The sequence below is a fragment of the Dama dama genome, chromosome 12 (assembly GCF_033118175.1).
Source record: "Dama dama isolate Ldn47 chromosome 12, ASM3311817v1, whole genome shotgun sequence".
Taxonomy (NCBI): domain Eukaryota; kingdom Metazoa; phylum Chordata; class Mammalia; order Artiodactyla; family Cervidae; genus Dama; species Dama dama.
In genome coordinates this window covers 96,208,622-96,227,712 of record NC_083692.1, presented here as the reverse complement: position 1 = coordinate 96,227,712, position 19,091 = coordinate 96,208,622, and the positions used below count along the sequence as shown (strand labels likewise).

At 37.9% G+C, this 19,091-nt stretch overlaps 1 protein-coding gene across 1 annotated transcript in view; it reads left to right on the top strand.

Moving 5' to 3' along the window:
• Positions 1 to 19,091, top strand: part of AP3S1 (adaptor related protein complex 3 subunit sigma 1) — a 76,671-nt gene that overhangs the window by 33,641 nt on the left and 23,939 nt on the right. The window contains exons 3-4 of the mRNA XM_061158181.1: positions 15 to 126; positions 11,538 to 11,609. Of these exons, the coding sequence (XP_061014164.1) occupies positions 15 to 126; positions 11,538 to 11,609 (184 nt within the window). The remainder of the gene's footprint in view (positions 1 to 14; positions 127 to 11,537; positions 11,610 to 19,091) is intronic.

Below are 19,091 nucleotides of genomic sequence, written 5' to 3'. Positions count from 1 at the left end.
GTTTTGTCATTTAGATTAATCGGAGGATCTGACAACAAACTGATTTATAGACATTATGCAACATTATATTTTGTCTTCTGTGTGGATTCTTCAGAAAGTGAACTTGGCATTTTAGATCTAATTCAAGTAAGTTAACACTTGCTTTTTACTGTCTTAAACAACAACTTTGGCATTTTTGTTTTTTAAAACTTCAATGTTCTAAATTTTCTAAAATGATATTTTGTTTGGTAAGAAATAAAGTATTCCGTAGTAGATGTTGGGTGGGTAAAAGAGGGGTGAGGGATGTAGAAACACAGACTGGTTTAATCTGATGGAGCTGACGACAGCTGACGTCCTCGTGCCCCTTTTCCTGCTCATGTAAGTCACCAGAGGAAGCCCTTCACCACATGTACCCAGATCTCACCCCAAACCTGCCCCTTCCTGTCTCCTGCAAGTCTGCCTTAGTGTCCCTGTAAACTCACGGTCAGGTATCAGCAAAGTCCTTCAGCCTCTTCTGTTAATATTGCCTTCATCTTTTTGCTGTCATGTAAATCTGGCTTCCCTGATGATAATACCTGCCACCTTCTCAAACAGTAGTTTTCTCTCCTCCTTTCTTCACTTCATTGAGCCTGAAGGGTGTTCTCTTTGCTTTTCATTACTTTGTCTAGACCCTTTTCTCTTCTGAAACATCTCCAGACTTTATCTCATGTTCTCAAACTGTACCACTTTCTACCCATTGCAGTAACCTCTCACTCCCACTCCCTATTCATGGGAGATTTTGTCAAAAACTTTTAGTGGTCTGAGATTTTATTCTACCTGCAAGCTAAAACTACCCCGGTTTCATGGATGCTAACAAAAGATGGAGTAAGGGGGGTGGTGTTTCTGGTGCAGAAACAAAGGACTTTATTACTAACAGCAAAAGCAGTAGCCAGAGCGACAGCATTTGCTTACACTGGTTACTCAAGTCACAGTTCCTAAAGTGTGACTCAATAAGGTGTCTTTTCATAACATGCACTAAGCATGTCTGCCCGTGTCATGGAGGAAGAGATTGTCTTCCAAGCAAAGGAAACGTACCCTTTGCTTTGGAGGGAAACACTGTCTATTTTCCAAGGCTGTTGGCTATACAGGTTTGCTTGGAAAGTTTATCCTCAATAAAGGTAATTAGTACCTCTGTTCACATGATGTAGAGGAATGCAAGACTCATGGAGGATTGTCTCCAACAGACACTAGTTCTTAGTTCCATGACATTCACTCCGGTACTACTTGTATTATAATTCTTGGTTATTTCAACATTTATGTGGGTAATTCATTCAGTACACTGGTATCTTCAAACTGAAATTCCTCTTCTCCAGTGAATTTTGCCCGTTATCCCGCTTCACTGCTCACTTCTAGACCTTGTGTTTATCCAGACTTCGGTCCCTCACAGTTTCCACTCTCTGCTACCATCTCTTACCTTTTCATATCACAGTTTCTATTACTCCAGCGGTTCTTGGAGCCTGTTGGGACCCTCAGTCCTTTTCTTTGGTTGTTTTTTTTTTTTTAGGATAAAAACATTTATTGACAGTTTTCAGTTTTCTAGCTATAGTTATATATTCTAAACTATTCAGTGTTTATTAATAAATAAATGGCAGTTTTAGAAAAATAGATATATCTAGAATCCAGTATTCTCTTCCTGTGTTTTTTGTCTTTTCAGTGGATCTTTGGGATCTTCCATCTTTTAAATCTATCATTTTCTCACTGTCCCTGATCCTCCTGATGTCTTACTTTCCTTGCCCAGCTTAAATTCCATGGTCAATCATGATAGTCATAGGCTTGCATATACTCAGCCTTTTGCCTATACCCACATATCTGAGGAAAAAAAGATAACCATACATGCTGTCCTCACTTTAAATTCACGGTCCCAGACCTTAGTGAGTTCTTAATGTTGCCCAGTAATCACATTATATTTCCCCGGTCATTTCACTCTCCCACACTCCTCGACAATGGCTGATACATTCTCCTCCTTTCTCAAACCTCTAGCACTTCTCCAGCGTATAGCTTCCTGGTTTGTTAAGCAGTCAGAAGCAATCAGAAGGGAACTTCCACAGTCTCTGTATCTGTGTCCTTGTACTCTGTCCTTTTCTGTAAGAAGTGAGTGAACTCTGCTCCTAGCTAAGGCCAGCCCCCCACTTATACACTAGTCTGCTTCCTCCTCATTGCTCTAGCATTTCTCTCTCCTCTGTATCATTTTTTCTTCTCTTCAAGATTATTCCCACTAGTCTGTAAAGTGTTGATATGTTCTTCTATCTTAAAAATCCTGTCCCTCCTTCCTTTCTAGCCACTGCCTTATTTCTTTCCCTCTCCTTATAGCAAAACACTTTAAAAATGTTTTCTATATGCAGTGTCTTAAATTTTCCTTCTCCCATTCTTTCTTGAACACATTCCAATCAGGATTTTCAGCTCCACTCTTGCTAAATCTAAAGGTGCTTCTCAGCCCTCCTTTGCTCGATCAAGATTATTTAGCTCTCTCTTCTTCATGAAATACCATCTTCACTTGGCTTCTAGGACACCTTACTTGTCTGGTTTGCATCCTACTACTATTAGTTGCTTCATTTTAGTTTCTTGATCTCTCTCAAGTCTTCTTTGGCAAAAACTCTGTTGAGTATGCAGAATCCACTTAGTACGCTCTGCACTGCCTCCACATGGTCCATGCCACCATCAGCTCTTGCTTCGGTTATTTCAGTAGTTTTCCGACTGGGCTTCCTGCTTCCACTGTCTTTTCCTTTTTGTCTTTTCTTAGAACAGCCAGAGTGATACTGTTCAAATATGTTGTGTTTTACACTCTTCCATATTGAATTCTCCAATGGCTTCAGCCTCTCACAGCAAAAGCCAAATTCCTTATAAATGACCCGTGAGTCACATAATCTTACTCTCCTCCCCATGCCTTATTACTTACCTCCATTTTCTAGTGTTTTCCCCCTTTGCTTCACCCACCCTGGCCTCTGTGTTCCTCAGATCCACCAGGTATGCTTTTATCTACAACCTTTGTACTTGCTGATCTTCCTACCTGTGTTGTTCACCCATCATTGATTACTATTTTGATATTATTGCTGATCTTAATGGATATGACGGCATGGTTGTTACAGCTCAGATGGGAATTAAAAACCAATATCCTTCGTCATATCTGAAGTCTATCATCTATTCATGAAAAGTGGAAACTATGTCTTATGTTTTGCAAAACTGTTTAGCTATGACTATTTGAAATGTTGGTAATATGTCTTGTTCCTAAATAAAATACAGAGAAAAGAATTTCAGGAGAATTATCTTGTCTTTCCATTTCTAGTGTAGACTTGAGCTGTTTTTATAAGAAGATCCTATTGAGTTATTACATGTTGATCTATTATGTCACAAAAAAAGAAGCTTTCTGTAATTTGCCTCACAGAGATGGGTTCTTTCACTCCCTTGAACATGTTGGAAGCTCTGTAGTTACTGTCTTCCCCTGTGGTTATTACAGATCTTTAAAGAAGAGGGAGTGCTGAGTATGCACAAGGTAGTCATTTTTAAAAAAATTGGTTGAGTGAACAAAATGGAAGGGAGTAGCTTATTGTCTCTGCTTCTGTCTCATGAAACAAACAGCTTTTCAGAGCTTATTTAGAACTGATTTTCTGGCCTTGTTCATCCTCTAGTTTTGAGAAAGGCAAGTGTAATACAAGTAAAGGTGGAAAATTATATAAATCAAGAGAGTTTAGATCAAAACCTCTTGGTTTTATATTTTCGTTAGAGAATGGGTCAAGAAAACTTAATCAACATCAGTATGTGATGACTAAATACATGTTTTGATTGTGGTTTTTTTAATATTAAAAATGACACAATTCAAATGATCATTGGGCACTTATATTAGTACTTTTATGCAAAGATTTTGTGTTTCTAAGATACCAGTGTGTCTTGTCAGATTTGACTTTTTATCTTATATAAAATCTGAAAGAAGGACTTGCTAGTACCTTCCATGTGAGATTTATACCAGCATGCCACCAAGTTGAATAATCAGCCTCTATTTTCTTTTAATTCTTTGTTAGTCAGGGGGGAAAGGTGGCCTTTTTTCCTTTCTTGTGTGTGCTATTTTAGTGTGATATTGACTGCAGTATAATCCAGTTTCAGAGTTGTAAGCTAGCCTTTTTGAAGTCCTTTCTGTTGTAGCATATCTTCATTGGAAGTGTTGAAATATTTACACAGAGTGAGAATAAGACTTCATTAAATATTCATGTTGGTTGTTTGAGTTATTTATAAGCAGTGTGTCCTCAGTTAATTTAGTATGCCACGCTGATAATGGAGGCATAGAAGTTTACTCAGTAATTCCAAATTTTGTAACAGTTCTCTAATACATGATGTCACATGTAGCAGTTATTCAGTTGTCAGTCTTGTTCAGTTATAGTTAGGAAGAAATGGAGAAGAAGCTACTAAACTTTTCTCTAGATTTAGAAAGATATGTTTTGATCTTGGTGTTAGAATATGTATATAAACTAGGGTTCTTATATATATAGCATCTGTCAGTTCTGTAGTACTGACTGTTACACTGACTTGTGTGAAGTTATTTTACTTATTGCTATTAATGTTAATTTAATGTAATAGTGAGCAAGTCATTTAATGCTTGCAGACCTTGAATTTTTTTCAGTTGTAAAGTATGCCTATTTCAGAATACTACCTATAGGCCTGATGAGTTGTTAGAAATATCAGTAAATTAAAGCACACTGGTAGTGATTAAAACCATTCAGGCCCTGCTTGTACTTTGGGCAAGTTATTTAAGCTCTTTAACCCTGATTTTCCTTGTCTGCAAAATGGGGGTAATAATAATAATAACTCATAGAATAGGTGAAAGCATTAAAAAATATATAGTGTATGTGAAGCCTGTTGTTAAATGACTGACTTATAGCAGTCAATTTTTTTAGCTGACATTATCGTTAAAGCATATATTTATGAAAGTGAAAGTGAAGTTGCTCAGTCGTGTCCGGCTCTTAGCGAACCCATGGACTGCAGCCTACCAGGCTCCTCCGTCCATGGGATTTTCCAGGCAAGAGTACTGGAGTGGGGTGCCATTGCCTTCTCCGATATATTTATGAGGATAGTGTATAAAGTTTTATTTCATTAGTACACAAACTGAATTGGGTAAAGAAGTCGTCTGATTTTTTTTTTTTCATTATTACATGAATTTGGGCTTCTTTTTATCCTATATGGTCTTAGATGAATTCTTAGGAGGAGTTCTGCATTGTGATAGAGTTATGTGGTAGGGATAGGCGTAATTGAAGAAACTCATAAGCCAAGAACACTCAGCTAAAGATTCTCCGGTCTTTGCACTATCGTGCAGGAAGCTGTGCTGAGGTAGATACTACTACACATGGAAGAGTGTGCCAACGGAGGGCTCACACCTTCCGCCACATCGTTGTTCTTTCATGACAAAGGTCAGCGTCATTGAAAGCACCCTAATCCGTAGGGTGGCGTACACATTACTTAAGGTTTGAGCTGTACGTGTCGAGGTGCCACCTGCTTTTAAGAACTGTCTGGGAAACCTAACCGACCAGCTCTTGAGGACTGTGGGAAGTTGCAGCTTTCCTGTTAGGGACTGAGAAGGATAAACCCCTGGTTCCAGAGAGAAAGGAATTCTGGTGCAGTTCCTCCTGCTGGAGAAAGAGGGAACCGTGGCTCGATTTGTTTCTTTTCTGGGCATTCCACAGTGAACGCCCAGGATCATTTTAGGAAAATTCTACTTGTTCCACCAGACTGTGTTACCAGAGTGTTAGAAATTCCTGTTTTTAATAAGACTTGTTTTTTATGTATGTAGGAAACCAAGAAATAGTTCTGTAGACAACTTGAATCGACACTGTTAGGGTGATTCAGCATTCCTAAGATCCTTTTCCTATCTTATTTTCATTGTTGAAAATTCTAATTTATGATAATTGAAGTAATGCACTTTTCAGTTATTTCCATTGCTTCTGCTTCATGATAAATCCAGGTGTCAAATTTGATGATACTCCCTTTTCTATGGAGAAGGAAATGGCAACCCACTCCAGTACCCTTGCCTGGAAAAGCCCTTGGACAGAGGAGCATGACAGGCTACAGTCCATGGGGTTGCAAAGAGTTGGACATGACTGAGTGACTTCACTTTCCCTTTCCCTATTCTAATTTACATGTTTTATTGACCTCAGCAGTCCCCTTGGGAGGCATTATAGTGTCAAGTTGGTGTTTGGAGTTCAATGGTGTGGGCTTAAGTATTGGTTATGTCATCTAACAGTTCTGTAACTTTGAGTAAATTACTTAGTCTTATCCCTCCCCAATTTTCTCATCTCTAATGCCAATATCCATACCTGCCTTGCCAGCATTGTGATAAGAATTGGAGCTAGTGTGTATAAAGTAGTCAGCCCAGGGCCCGGAATGTAGCAGACACATTGTTATTACTTTATAGTGGTGAAGAAGTCAAGTATGTAAAGTCAGAATTTTAGAGCTAAAAGTTAAAATTTATTTTTTTCCCCTTCACAGTAGGATTGAGAGAGAAAAACTCAGCTTATGTTAGTATTTTTCTTTGAAATAATGTGATTTCTTTGTCAGCATAGAATAGTAGATTTCAGGGGGGATTGGACGTACAGGAGAAGAGTACCTTTTCAACTTGGTTTTTCAAAAATTTTTTTCTTTAAAATTAAAAAAAAACTTTTCATGTTGAAATTATTTTAGACTTAAAAGAGTGGTAAATACTAATACAATACAAAGAATTTTCAACACCATATCTTCATCCAGACTCCTCAAATTTAACATCTTCCATAACTTCAAGTAGGTAATTAAAATCAGGAAATTTACATTTATAGAATACTGTTATCTGCAGAGTGTATTCAAAATTTGCCAGTTGTGCCATTCATATAATTTTTCTTGTTAAGTGTACAGTTAAGGTCATGTATTGTGTTAGTTTTTCTGTCTTCTAAGTCTCCTTCACTCTGTAATAGTTCTTCACCTTTGTCTTCCGTTCATTTCATGTCTTTTGTACCTTGATCCTTTGGAGAGTACTAGCCAGTTATTGCACAGAGTATTCCTCAGTTTGGGTTTGATGTTTCTTAATGGTTAAATTTGGGTTGTATATTTTTGAATATCACAAGTAATGTTGTGTCCTTCTCAAAGGCATCATGTCAGGATATGCATGATGTCATTTTGTCCCATTACTTATGATAAAGTGCCTGCCAGGTTTACCTCCTTAAACTTCTCTTGCCCCTTTGTGCTTAGAAGTATCTTATGGAGAATAATTTTGATAGTATATAAATAATTTTTTTTCTAATCATAATTTGGACATTAGTTTTTAGCATCTTTTGATGATTCCTGCCTGAATTATTGTGGTGTTTGCCAAATGGTGATTTTTTTCATGATTTTTATATTTATTAGTTGATATTCTGTAAGGAAAAGCTAAGAATTTTATTCATTTTAAGTCAGTGCTCAAAATACCAATTGTAGGGACTTCCCTGGTGGTCTGGTGGTTAAGAACTTGCCTTCCAGTGCAGGGGTTACCAGTTTGATACCTGGTCAGGGAACTGAAAAGATCCTACATGCTATGAGACAGCTAGGCCCGTGTGCCGCAACTAAGTCTGGACTCAGCCAAATAAGTAAATAAGTAAATACATATTTAAAAAATACCAGTCATGTGTGACTCTTTGCGACTCCATGGGCTGTAGCCCGCCAGGCTTCTCTGTCCATAGGACTCTCCAGGGCAGGAATACTGGAGTGGGCTGCCATTTCCTCCTCCAGCAGATCTTCCCCACCCAGGGTCAAACCCGAGTTTTGTCTCCTCCACTTCCTGAATTGCAGGTGGATTCTTTACCACTGTGTGCCATTATCATTGTTAGCTTTTAAATTTTTTTCATTTTTATTTTAAAAAATAGAAATTAATCACACAGTAAGAATCACTGAGTTAAGAATTCTTAATCATTATGACATGAATACAGAAAACAGTCCTTTCATCAACTCAGTTTTTTCATATTGAAGTCAAGAGTTTAATTTGTCTCAATTAACTGCTACATGGTAAATGCACAATAAATGTCTCATTTTTACTGATAGAAAAAATATCTGTAATCATTGGCGCGTTAGTATCTAGGTCAGATTTAATGGAAATCCAGTCCAGAATCCAGTCATATAATGACTCAAGAGCTATTTATGTACCTTAAACATCACACTTTCTATAGTCTGGATCTTATGTGCAACTGTATTCATAGTTGTTCTTCAAGGGTAATTGGTCGGATTTTAAGTTCAGTCTGTCTTCCCTAGCTTTGTTAGTACGTTTTTATTGATGGTTTTGATTCTTTATTTGAGCTAAGTGAATGTTTCTCTAGAACATCTCGCTGCTGACTGAACAAAATTATTATTTTTTTGATCTTGGCATATTTTTATATTTATGTCCTCTTTTCTTGGGTTTAAGGCACTTCTTGTCTTATAACATGTCAGTTTAACACTTATGTGTTATATTTAATATTATAGATTAGAAACAGTAGGATTGGTTCCTCCTGAAATTTAGCAGAAGTCCGTAAGCCTAGAAATCTTTTATATTTTTACCTAGATAATCTAAAGGAGGGCCTGCAAAGTCAGTGATACTGCTTAAGGAAATTTTTATGACATTTATTTTTATTTTATCTAGTGCACATTTTTATTTTTGCATCTGTATATTATATTTTAATCCTTGCTAACATATATTGAAATACTTTTTTTGGTGAGATACTGTTCTAAGCCCTTTATATTTATTCTTTTAATCATTAAAACAACTCTGTGGCATAGGCACTATTATTATGCCCAAATGAGGCTTGGAGTTAAATAACTTGCCCTAGTTTCCATTGTTAGAGTCTAAGCTGTAATTTTAGTAGCATACTAAGTACTCTTATGGAAAAGGCAATGGCACCCCACTCCAGTACTCTTGCCTGGAAAATCCCATGGACAGAGGAGCCTGGTGGGCTGCAGTCCATGGGGTCGCGACGAGTCAGACACGACTGAGAGACTTCACTTTCACTTTTCACTTGCATGCATTGGAGAAGAAAATGGCAACCCACTCCAGTGTTCTTGCCTGGAGAATCCCAGGGACGGGGGAGCCTGGTGGCCTGCCGTCTATGGGGTCACAGAGTTGGACACTACTGAAGCGACTTAGCAGCAGCAGCAGCAAGTACTCTTAGATACTAAGCTTGTGATAGATTCCCGCTACCCTTTGTGACCCAGGCATTATTGTTGTTGTTGTTCAGTCACCTGAACCCCATGGACTGCGGCATGCCAGGCCTCTCTGTCCCTCACCATCTTCCTAAATTTGCCCAAGTTCATATCCACTGCATCGGTGATGCCATCCAGCTGTCTCATCCTCTGACACCCTCTTCTCCTTCTGTCCTTAATCTTTCCCAGCATCAGGGACTTTTCCAATGAGTCAACAGTTTGCATCAGATGACCAAAATACTGGAGCTTCAGCTTCAGTACCAGTCCTTCCAATGAATAATCAGTGTTGATTTCCCTTACGATTGACTGGTTTGATCTCCTTGCTGTCCATGGGACTCTCAGGAGTCTTCTCCAGAACCATAGTTTGAAGGCATCATTTCTTTGGCGCTCTGTCTTCTTTACCATCCAGCTGTTAACAATTGTTTGTGATTATTGGGAAAACCATAGCCTTGACTGTACAGACCTTTGTCTGCAGAGTAACATTTCAGGACACTGTCTAGGTTTGTCATAGCTTTCCTGCCAAGAAGCAGATGTCTTCTGATTTCATGGCTACAGTCAACATCTGGTGTGGTTTTAGAGCCCAAGAAATACAGACACAGGCATATAAGTTTGTAATTAAAGAGAGAGGAGATGCAAGGAAGTTCTGTTGTTAGAAGGGCACTGGTAAGGGAGACTCAGTTTATATGTGAATGTGGCATTTTTCTGAATATCTTTATGTTTATTTTTAGAAAGCTGTATAAGTTTTAAAATGTGGGAAAACCTAAAAAATTATTCTTAGTAAATTAAAAGTAATTTTTCTCCCACCAGCCTTTGAATTTCTAAGGCCAGAGATTAATGAGTAGCTACTTAGAAGATAACAGTTACCTTGAAATTGACTTTAAACTTTTATCATTAAAAATGAAACACAAGAGGGTGCCATTTACCATGCCAGTTCTGGTTTTTTACTTTTTATCTTTCTCTTTGTGAAATACAATGCAGCAACAACTGTATTATTTTTTGACTGTTCTGACTAGACTCCCCAAAGCCCATTAATTTGTTTTTTTTTTAATTTCTTAATTTCAATTTGTAGATTATTAGTTTTGTATTGACCTTGTTCATGTAACAGATTGGCAGTATGTATGTGCCTTGAGGCTTTCGATTCTAATTATAAGTAATTCTTGCTAACTTGAAAGTTAAGAAAGAGTTTTTTGAAGCAGGTTTTTAAGTTTTCAACTAAGCATTTGTATGCCTTAAATCTTTAAAATTCTTTTCCTAAGTTAAGAGCATGTAGTTATAATGATATTTTGCTGCAAGGCACTTTTTAAAAAAAGTATTTACATTTTTCATAGGTGGTATTACTCTGGTTTAAATATGGACAACCTTTTTTCTAAGTTAATAAGCAAATTCCAAAGTTTTGGCAACCACATAATTTCCTTGCTTTTATATCAGTGTTTATTAGCAGAATTAGAATTTTCTATTTTTGTTTTAACTTGTAATCATCATATATGTTAAACAACTAGATAAATAGTAGTGACTTTGGTTAGTAGATGTGTTTGGGGCAGTGTTAGGTGCTTTATTAGGGGTCAGTGACATAGGCATGTGATACCTCTGTGACTGAACTATTTAAGCTTCAGAACCTGAGAGAGAAAAGTGTGTTCATTGTAAATCACATTTTCAGCATAAACTGTCTTGTCACGCTGGTACAGTGTGGTCTAGATTCTCAGGCATGCAGAAACACTCTTATCAGACAGAACTTTCCAAGGGCTGGGTTCCCAGGAACTAGTCGGAGACTAGTCTGTAAGCAGACCATTTTGGGGAATGGGTAGGGTTGAACAAGCCAGGCTTACTGGGTTAACCTTTTCCCATACAAGGTCATACAAGGAATTCTAGCCAGAGTTTGAGTCCAGGTCAGTGTGATTCTAAAAGCCTGTGTTCTTTCCATGAGTTTGAATTTTAGTGATCTTGTATCCTGCTTTGCTAATTAAAAACTCCTGGCTCTGTTAGATGTGGTTGAGACTTGGACTATGCCTGTCCAGCTTGACAGATGCTTATGACAGGTTTTCTTTGTTCCTCATATGAAGAAAGGGAGCCTGATTTGAGTGTTTGTCAGTAGTTTTGTAAGTAATGGTGCTAACAGTTTCTGATTCTTAATAATTTTCAGTGAAGTTTATTTTGGTTATTACCATATTGAAAATTAGTTTAGAAGACTAGTCTATAATTATTCCTTTTGTACTTAATACAGTTTTCAATTTAAAAAAGAGAAATGTGATAATGGATTTCAACATTTTAGTTCTCAGTTACAAATTGTCTGCCTTGTAGGTGATAGATTTGAATGAACTTCTATAGTTCTTTAAGCTTTTAACCTTTTTTCTTTTCCTTAGGTATTTGTGGAAACATTAGACAAGTGTTTTGAAAACGTCTGTGAACTGGATCTAATTTTCCATGTAGACAAGGTACAGCTTCTATGTTATCAAATTTTCTAAGCTTTTTTTTTTTTTTTTTTTCCAGTGGGTTTTGTCATACATTGATATGAATCAGCCATGGATTTACATGTATTCCCAATCCCGATCCCCCCTCCCACCTCCCTCTCCACCCAATTCCTCTGGGTCTTCCCAGTGCACCAGGCCGGAGCACTTGTCTCGTGCATCCCACCTGGGCTGGTGATCTGTTTCACCATAGATGGGATACATGCTGTTCTTTTGAAATATCCCACCCTCACATTCTCCCACAAAGTTCAAAAGTCTGTCCTGTATTTCTGTGTCTCTTTTTCTGTTCTGCATATAGGGTTATCGTTATCACCTTTCTAAATTCTTAGAAAAATGTTAATTTGTATTTGTCAAAGTAAAAATAAATTTAGTGAATAATGCTATTTTTAATCCTTTATTCAATCCATTAGTTGTGTTTACTATGAGCCAGGCACTGTGTTTAGTGATGAAGTTTCAGGCCCTGACCTAGAGGAATTCACATCTAGAGGATGAGATGGGAATGGAGGAAATTACATTTAAACTGGATTTTTTTTTCCCCAGGAAAAAAGGTTAAAGGGTTCATAGATATTTCACAGACAGAAAAGGAGAGGATGACTCTACAGGCAGAGATATAAAATACATGCTTTTTGTGAGGGGAAGATTTGATATTGATCATGAAGCCTAATTTTAAAGTACCTTTACTCCCATGGATTTGGGCTAAAACAAGTATTTTTTGGCATTGTTGTTGCTTTGTTTGTTCATTTTTGGGGGGGACAAAACAAAATAATTTTCTGCTTTAAGGATGGTGGGTTGGTAGGTGGGAGAGTAAAGACAAGGAAATCAATTAGAAGTGTACTGCAGTAGTCCAGGAAGAAATAAACTAAGGTGGTAGAGTTGAGATGAAAGAAGGTAAAATTGATAGGACTTGATCTGTTGAAAGGAGGTGAGAACAAGGAAGAATGACTGAATTCTTTAGTGTTACTGGCTGTTCAGAATAGGGAATTTATGAGAGATTCCACTTCTACTATACATGGATTTTTTTCTCTGTTAAGTTGATAAAATGTAACATTGTTTTGAATGGCTAAATCATTGAATAAAATTGTTGGGAAATAATATGGAAATTTTAACATAAAAATTGTGATTTTTAAAAGTCAGCTTCATTGAAATGTAATTCACATACATTAAAATTCAGTAGCTGTAAGCATACATTTTACAAAGTTTTGGCAAATGCATTTAGTTATGTACACTACCACAATCAAGACATAACAAAAAGAATGCATTTTATTATTTGTGAACATCAGAAGAATACTTTTACCATTAGCCAGTCCTTTAGGTCACAATTCTCATCTACTAAGTGATTTAATTTCATATTTTGACTCATTTTGCAGAAAGAACTTAACCTTGATATTTTTAAGAGAATTCATTTTAGTTTTCTATTGCTTTTTTCTATTACCTATCTTATGCCATTTGCACTTACAAAGACTCCTGTTATTTTTAGGCCTTAGGGTTTACAATATTCTAAAGTATGTTTGGTACATGGTTAAAATGTTTAAAATTCTGTTTTTAAAATGACTGCTCAAAGATCATTAGCTTATCTGTTATATGTAGCAATTTTTTGAGAAAATCGAGAGTTCTATTGTAAAATGTTGCAGTAAGAGTAAAGTTGTTGCATTTGTAATAGAAAAATTTTTCTTAATAGAAAAATTAAACTACATATATATATACTTTCCATTCATGACACATGGTGTTTTTATAACTTCTATTTTACATTAATATACACTCATTTTAGAAAAATCAGAAAAAACAAATAAGAAAATAAATAGAAGCCATCTCAATTTCAGTGATTGTCTAGTATTAAAAGATAAATTGAGGCACATTAAACATTTTAAGTTTATTTGCATAAAAATGGATTCAAATTGGTCAACACCAAACCAAAACTGGCTATGAGCACTCCACTGATGCAAGCTAAATGAAAGACATTTATAGAGAAGGAGCAGAAGCATCTGAGGAAAGTGAAAAAGTGAAAGTTGCTTGAAAGTGAAAGTGAATGGCTGTTGTGTGAAAGTGAAAGTCGCTCAGTTGTGTCTGACTCTTGCGACCCCATGGACTATGTAGTCCATGGACTTCTCCAGGCCAGAATACTGTAGTGGGGAGCCTTTCCTTTCTCCAGTGGGTCTTTCCAACCCAGGGATTGAACCCAGGTCTCCCGCATTGCAGGCAGGTTCTTTACCAGCTGAGCTATCAGGGAAGCCCTGGCTGTTGCTTAAGCAGTTGCATTATTTGGGAAAGCCAAGTGTATGTTGGTTGTTCTTAGGCTTTGATTTCTTAACCTTGAGGCCTTTCAGGCTTAGGCTTTACTTTGCTCATGCAGGTTGTTAATGTATTAGAACCACCCGGTCTAATCACCTCCTTGTTTAACTGACACTAGTGTTGGCATTTTAGAGTATGTGTATTTCTAGATTTTTTCGTACAATTAAGTAACAAGCAAATATGTCTTTATAGAATCATATATATAGTGTGCATAACCTGTTCATTGGGGAAGGCAATGGCAACCCACTCCAGTACTCTTGCCTGGAAAATCCCGTGGACAGAGGAGCCTGGTAGGCTGTAGTCCGTGGGGTTGCGAAGAGTCAGACACGACTGCGTGGCTTCACTTTCACTTTTCACTTTCCTGCATTGGAGAAGGAAATGGCAACCCACTCCAGTGTTCTTGCTGGAGAATCCCAGGGACGGGGGAGCCTGGTGGGCTGCCGTCTGTGGGGTTGCACGGAGTTGGACTGAAGCGACTTAGCAGCAGCAGCAGCCTATTCATATCACACAACCATGTATCACTGTTTTTGAACCTGCCAAAATTAGCTGTGCCTCTTTTTCTGGCCTCAAATCTTGTTTTAATTTTTCTTCAGTGCAATCAGGAAAAAATTTCAGTTTAACAGAAGTTACAGAGCCTCTTGATGAAAGTGAAAGAGGAGAGTGAAAAGGTTGGCTTAAAGCGCAATATTCAGACAACTAAGATCATGGCATCCGGTCCCATCACTTCATGGCAGATAGATGGGGAAACAGTGGAAACAGTGGCTGACTTTCTTTTTCTGGGCTCCAAAATCACTGTAGATGATGATTGCAGCAATGAAATGAAAAGACACTTATTCCTTGGAAGGAAAGTTATGACCAACCTAAACAGCATATTAAAAAGCAGAGACATTACTTTGCCAACAAAGGCCCGTCTAGTCAAGGCTATGGTTTTTCCAGTGGTCATGGATGGATGTGAGAGTTGAACTATAAAGAAAGCTGAGCGCAGCAGAATTGATGCTTTTGAACTGTGGTGTTGGAGAAGACTCTTGAGAGTCCCTTGGAGTGCAAGGAGATCCAACCAGTCCATCCTCAAGGAGATCAGTCCTGGGTGTTCACTGGAAGGACTGATGCTGAAACTGAAACTCCAATACTTTGTCCACCTGATGTGAAGAGCTGACTCATTGGAAAAGACCCTGATGCTGGGAAAGGTTGAGGGCAGGAGGAGAAGGGGATGACAGAAGATGAGATGGTTGGATGGCATCATTGACTCGATGGACATGGGTTTGGGTGGACTCCGGGAGTTGGCGATGGACAGGGAGGCCTGGCGTGCTGCAGTTCATGGAGTTGCAAAGAGTCAGACACGACTGAGCGACTGAACTGAACTGAACTGAACAGACCAGTCGAATAGACATTTCTTGTCCCTGTTAGTTGTTGATGTTCAGCTGCTAAGTCGTGTCCAACTCTTTGCAGCCCCATGAACTACAACACTCCAGGCTCCTCTGTCCTCCACTGTCTCCCAAAGTTTGCCCAAACTCATGTCCATTGAATCAGTGATGCCATCCAATCATCTCATCCTCTGCTGCCCCCTTTTCCTTTTGTTTACAGTCTTTCCCAGCATCAGGGTCTTTTTCTGTCCCTATACTCTCTATCTAAAACAATGCTAGTCTTGTTTTTACCCCTTCTGTGAAAGTAGGCTTGTTTTCAGCTTCCAAGCAGCCCTGGACCTTTTAGCAGTAAGGGATCTCCTAAATAGCTTAGCCCATTTCTTCTTAGGGGCAAATACAGTTTTCTGCACAACCCTCTGAGTGCTGTTAGACCACACTTGGGTAGAGGAAAGAAGGAAGTTGTAAAGAATACCTGTTCTGTTATCAGTTAAGATGGATTAGTTTATACTGCAGTAACAAATACCAGATTATTTCTAATTTATGCAGTATGTTTATCTTGTCCTACATGCTGTCTCTCTGGGATCCATGGTAACAAAACTGATAGTATCTGGAAAATCATCAGTTTTTATGTTAGAGAGAAATGCATTTTCATGGGTAAATTTATCTGCTTTTTTGCCAATGTTTTACCACTACAAACTTGGATCACTAACTTTCTAACCTCCAGTACAATAATTTCCACATGGCCTACTGCCCAACCCCTAAGCCATTGTCTTTTCCTTTATTGTGATTGTTGTTGAGCTTCTCATTACCAGCCTTTAAGTAACAATTTGTTTATCAGTCACATAAGCTAATATTTGTAGTCACCCTGAAGAATGGAACAGTACCCCCAACCCAAAATTTATTTGGATGTAGAGACCGAAGATACCACATGTACACTAAGATCTGATATGGGAGGATTTATCAGTCATATAACAAGTGTTTAGAGGGAGAACAAGAACAGTGACCGTTTGGGGGTTTTATGTGGTTAGTGGGTTGGGGCTGGAATGAGCGTATCCACAGGCAGCTCAGGTCTTGCATAGTTTGAATTTCCTGGCAGGGTAAAGGAAGGAGCACATGGACTTTCTTATCAGTTCTCCCAGATGTGAGCAGGAGAGGAAGGGAGAACAGTGGGGCTTGCAGGCTGTCAGGAGGCAGACATCCAAAATAGAGTCAGACTCTTTATTACAGTTTGGTTACATTACCGTCATAAGATCAGAAATATGAGTAGCTTGGTTTATTTCTTACTTACATGCCATTGTGGGTTTACTGGGAAGGTCTGCTTATTTGCTCAGCTGTGTCACCTGCCCATTTCCCGCACACCCTGGCTCTAATTGAGCAGCCCTGGGTTGTTGCTGCTACTGCAACACACCAACAAATCCCAGGGCAAAAATGATAGAGCTGAAGATTTATAAAGAGCTCGGTTTGGAGCATGTATGACTTTGACATTGACAGCTATAATGTGTTCTGTCTATTTCTCCCTGCTTCTTTCCCCCACCCCCATGCTCCCCAAAAAAGAAGATCAGAATAAGGGAGATCTGATTGGAGGCCTCAGTATCTTTCCTACCCTTCGGGCCAGGAGAATGAAGAATTAAGAGCAGAGCTGGTTTCCTCTAGCCTACTCCCTGTTAAGGAGTTTGATAGCCAGTCCTTAAACCACAGGACATAGGGTGAGAGTATCCTTTTCCTTTCATCCATGGGAAAAATTAACCTTTAAGAGATCTCAGCAACCACACCTAAGTACCAGTGAGTAAGAAAAAAAAAAAATATATATATATATAGAAATACTATGTTATAAAAAAAATAGAAAATTAACATGTTGTGCAGTATTATTAACTAAAATACAGATTTTGCTCAAATTTAACAAAATCTTACATGATGGCCTTTGCTTGTTTTCTTAAAAAAAAAAAAGCCATCTCAACAAGAGAAATGAAAAATAGGCTGAACATTCAGTACATATGCTCCATGAGAAAGCATATGTAACTACTAGAGGAGTTAATGGAATTTCTGGAAAAGGAAAAAAAATGTCAAAATTTTCAGTGGATAAATTTAAACAGACACATCTGAGTAAATAGAAAGGTAGAACACATTGTTCATATTGTAGCATAAAAAGTCAAGAAAGACTGAAAATGTTATTTGTGGTTAATGTTATATGTTCATGGTTAAAAGTTATATGTGGTTAATATTAACTGCATACTTATATAACAAATTACTTCCTCAGCAAAGACTTTTTTCAGGTTCATGACATTAGCAGGTGAAACTTTTGATTTATACAGCACTTTGATATGTCAGCTATCCTCCTAAAGAATAATTACACAAAAATTCAATGTATTTTTAATTTAATGAAGTTCTAATAAATATACTTTGAGAGACAAAAAGATTGAAAATGGAAAGATAGTTTACAGGTCAAGGAAAATGGAACAAGAAATGTCTAATATAGAAGAGGGAAAGACTGAGGCATATTCAGCAATTTTAAAAATGCATTAATTATTAGTAGTATATTATAGCATATTGAAGTATGTTGTCAAATCAAATCCCTTACGATTATACAGTGTAAGTGAGAAATAGATTTAAGGGACTAGATCTCATAGAGTGCCTGATGTCCTATGGACATTGTACAGGAGATAGGGATCAAGACCATCCCCAAGAAAAAGAAATGCAAAAAAGCAAAATGGCTGTCTGAGAAGACCTTACAAATAGCTGTGAAAAAAAGAGAAGCAAAAGGCAAAGGAGGAAAGGAAAGGTATACCCATTTGAAAGCAGAGTTCCAAAGAATAGCAAGGAGAGATAAGAAAGCCTTCCTCAGCAATCAATGCAAAGAAATAGAGGAAAACAATAGAATGGGAAAGACTGGAGATCTGTTCAAGAAAATTAGAGATACCAAGGGAAAATTTCATGCAAAGATGGGCTCAATAAATGGTATGGAATAGAAATGGTCTGGACCTAACAGAAGCAGAAGATATTAAGAAGAGGTGGCAAGAATACACAGAAGAACTGTACAAAAAAGATCTTCACGATCCAGATAATCATGATGGTGTGATCACTCACCTAGAGCCAGACATCCTGGAATGCGAAGTCAAGTGGGCCTTAGGAAGCATCACTACAAACAAAGCTAGTGGAGGTGATGGAATTCCAGTTGAGCTATTTCAAATCCTCAAAGATGATGCTGTAAAAGTGCTACACTCAATATGCCAGCAAATGTGGAAAACTCAGCAGTGGCCAGAGGACTGGAAAAGGTCAGTTTTCATTCTAGTCCCAAGAAAGGCAATGCCAAAGAATGCTCAAACTACCGCACATTGCACTCATCTCACACGCTAGTAAAGTAATGCTCAAAATTCTCCAAGCCAGGCTTCAGCAATATGTGAACCATGAACTTCCAGATGTTCAAGGTGGATTTAAAAAAGGCAGAGGAACCAGAGATCAAATTGCTACCATCTGATGGATCATCAAAAAGCTAGAGACTTCCAGAAAAACATCTATTTCTGCTTTATTGACTATGCCAAAGCCTTGACTGTGTGGATCACAATAAATTGTGGAAAATTCTGAAAGAGATGGGAATACCAGACCACCTGACCTGCCTCTTGAGAAACCTGTATGCAGGTCAGGAAGCAACAGTTAGAACTGGACATGGAACAACAGACTGGTTCCAAATAGGAAAAGGAGCACGTCAAGGCTGTATATTGTCACTGTGCTTATTTAACTTATATGCAGAGTACATCACGAGAAACCCTGGGCTGGAGGAAGCACAAGCTGGAATCAA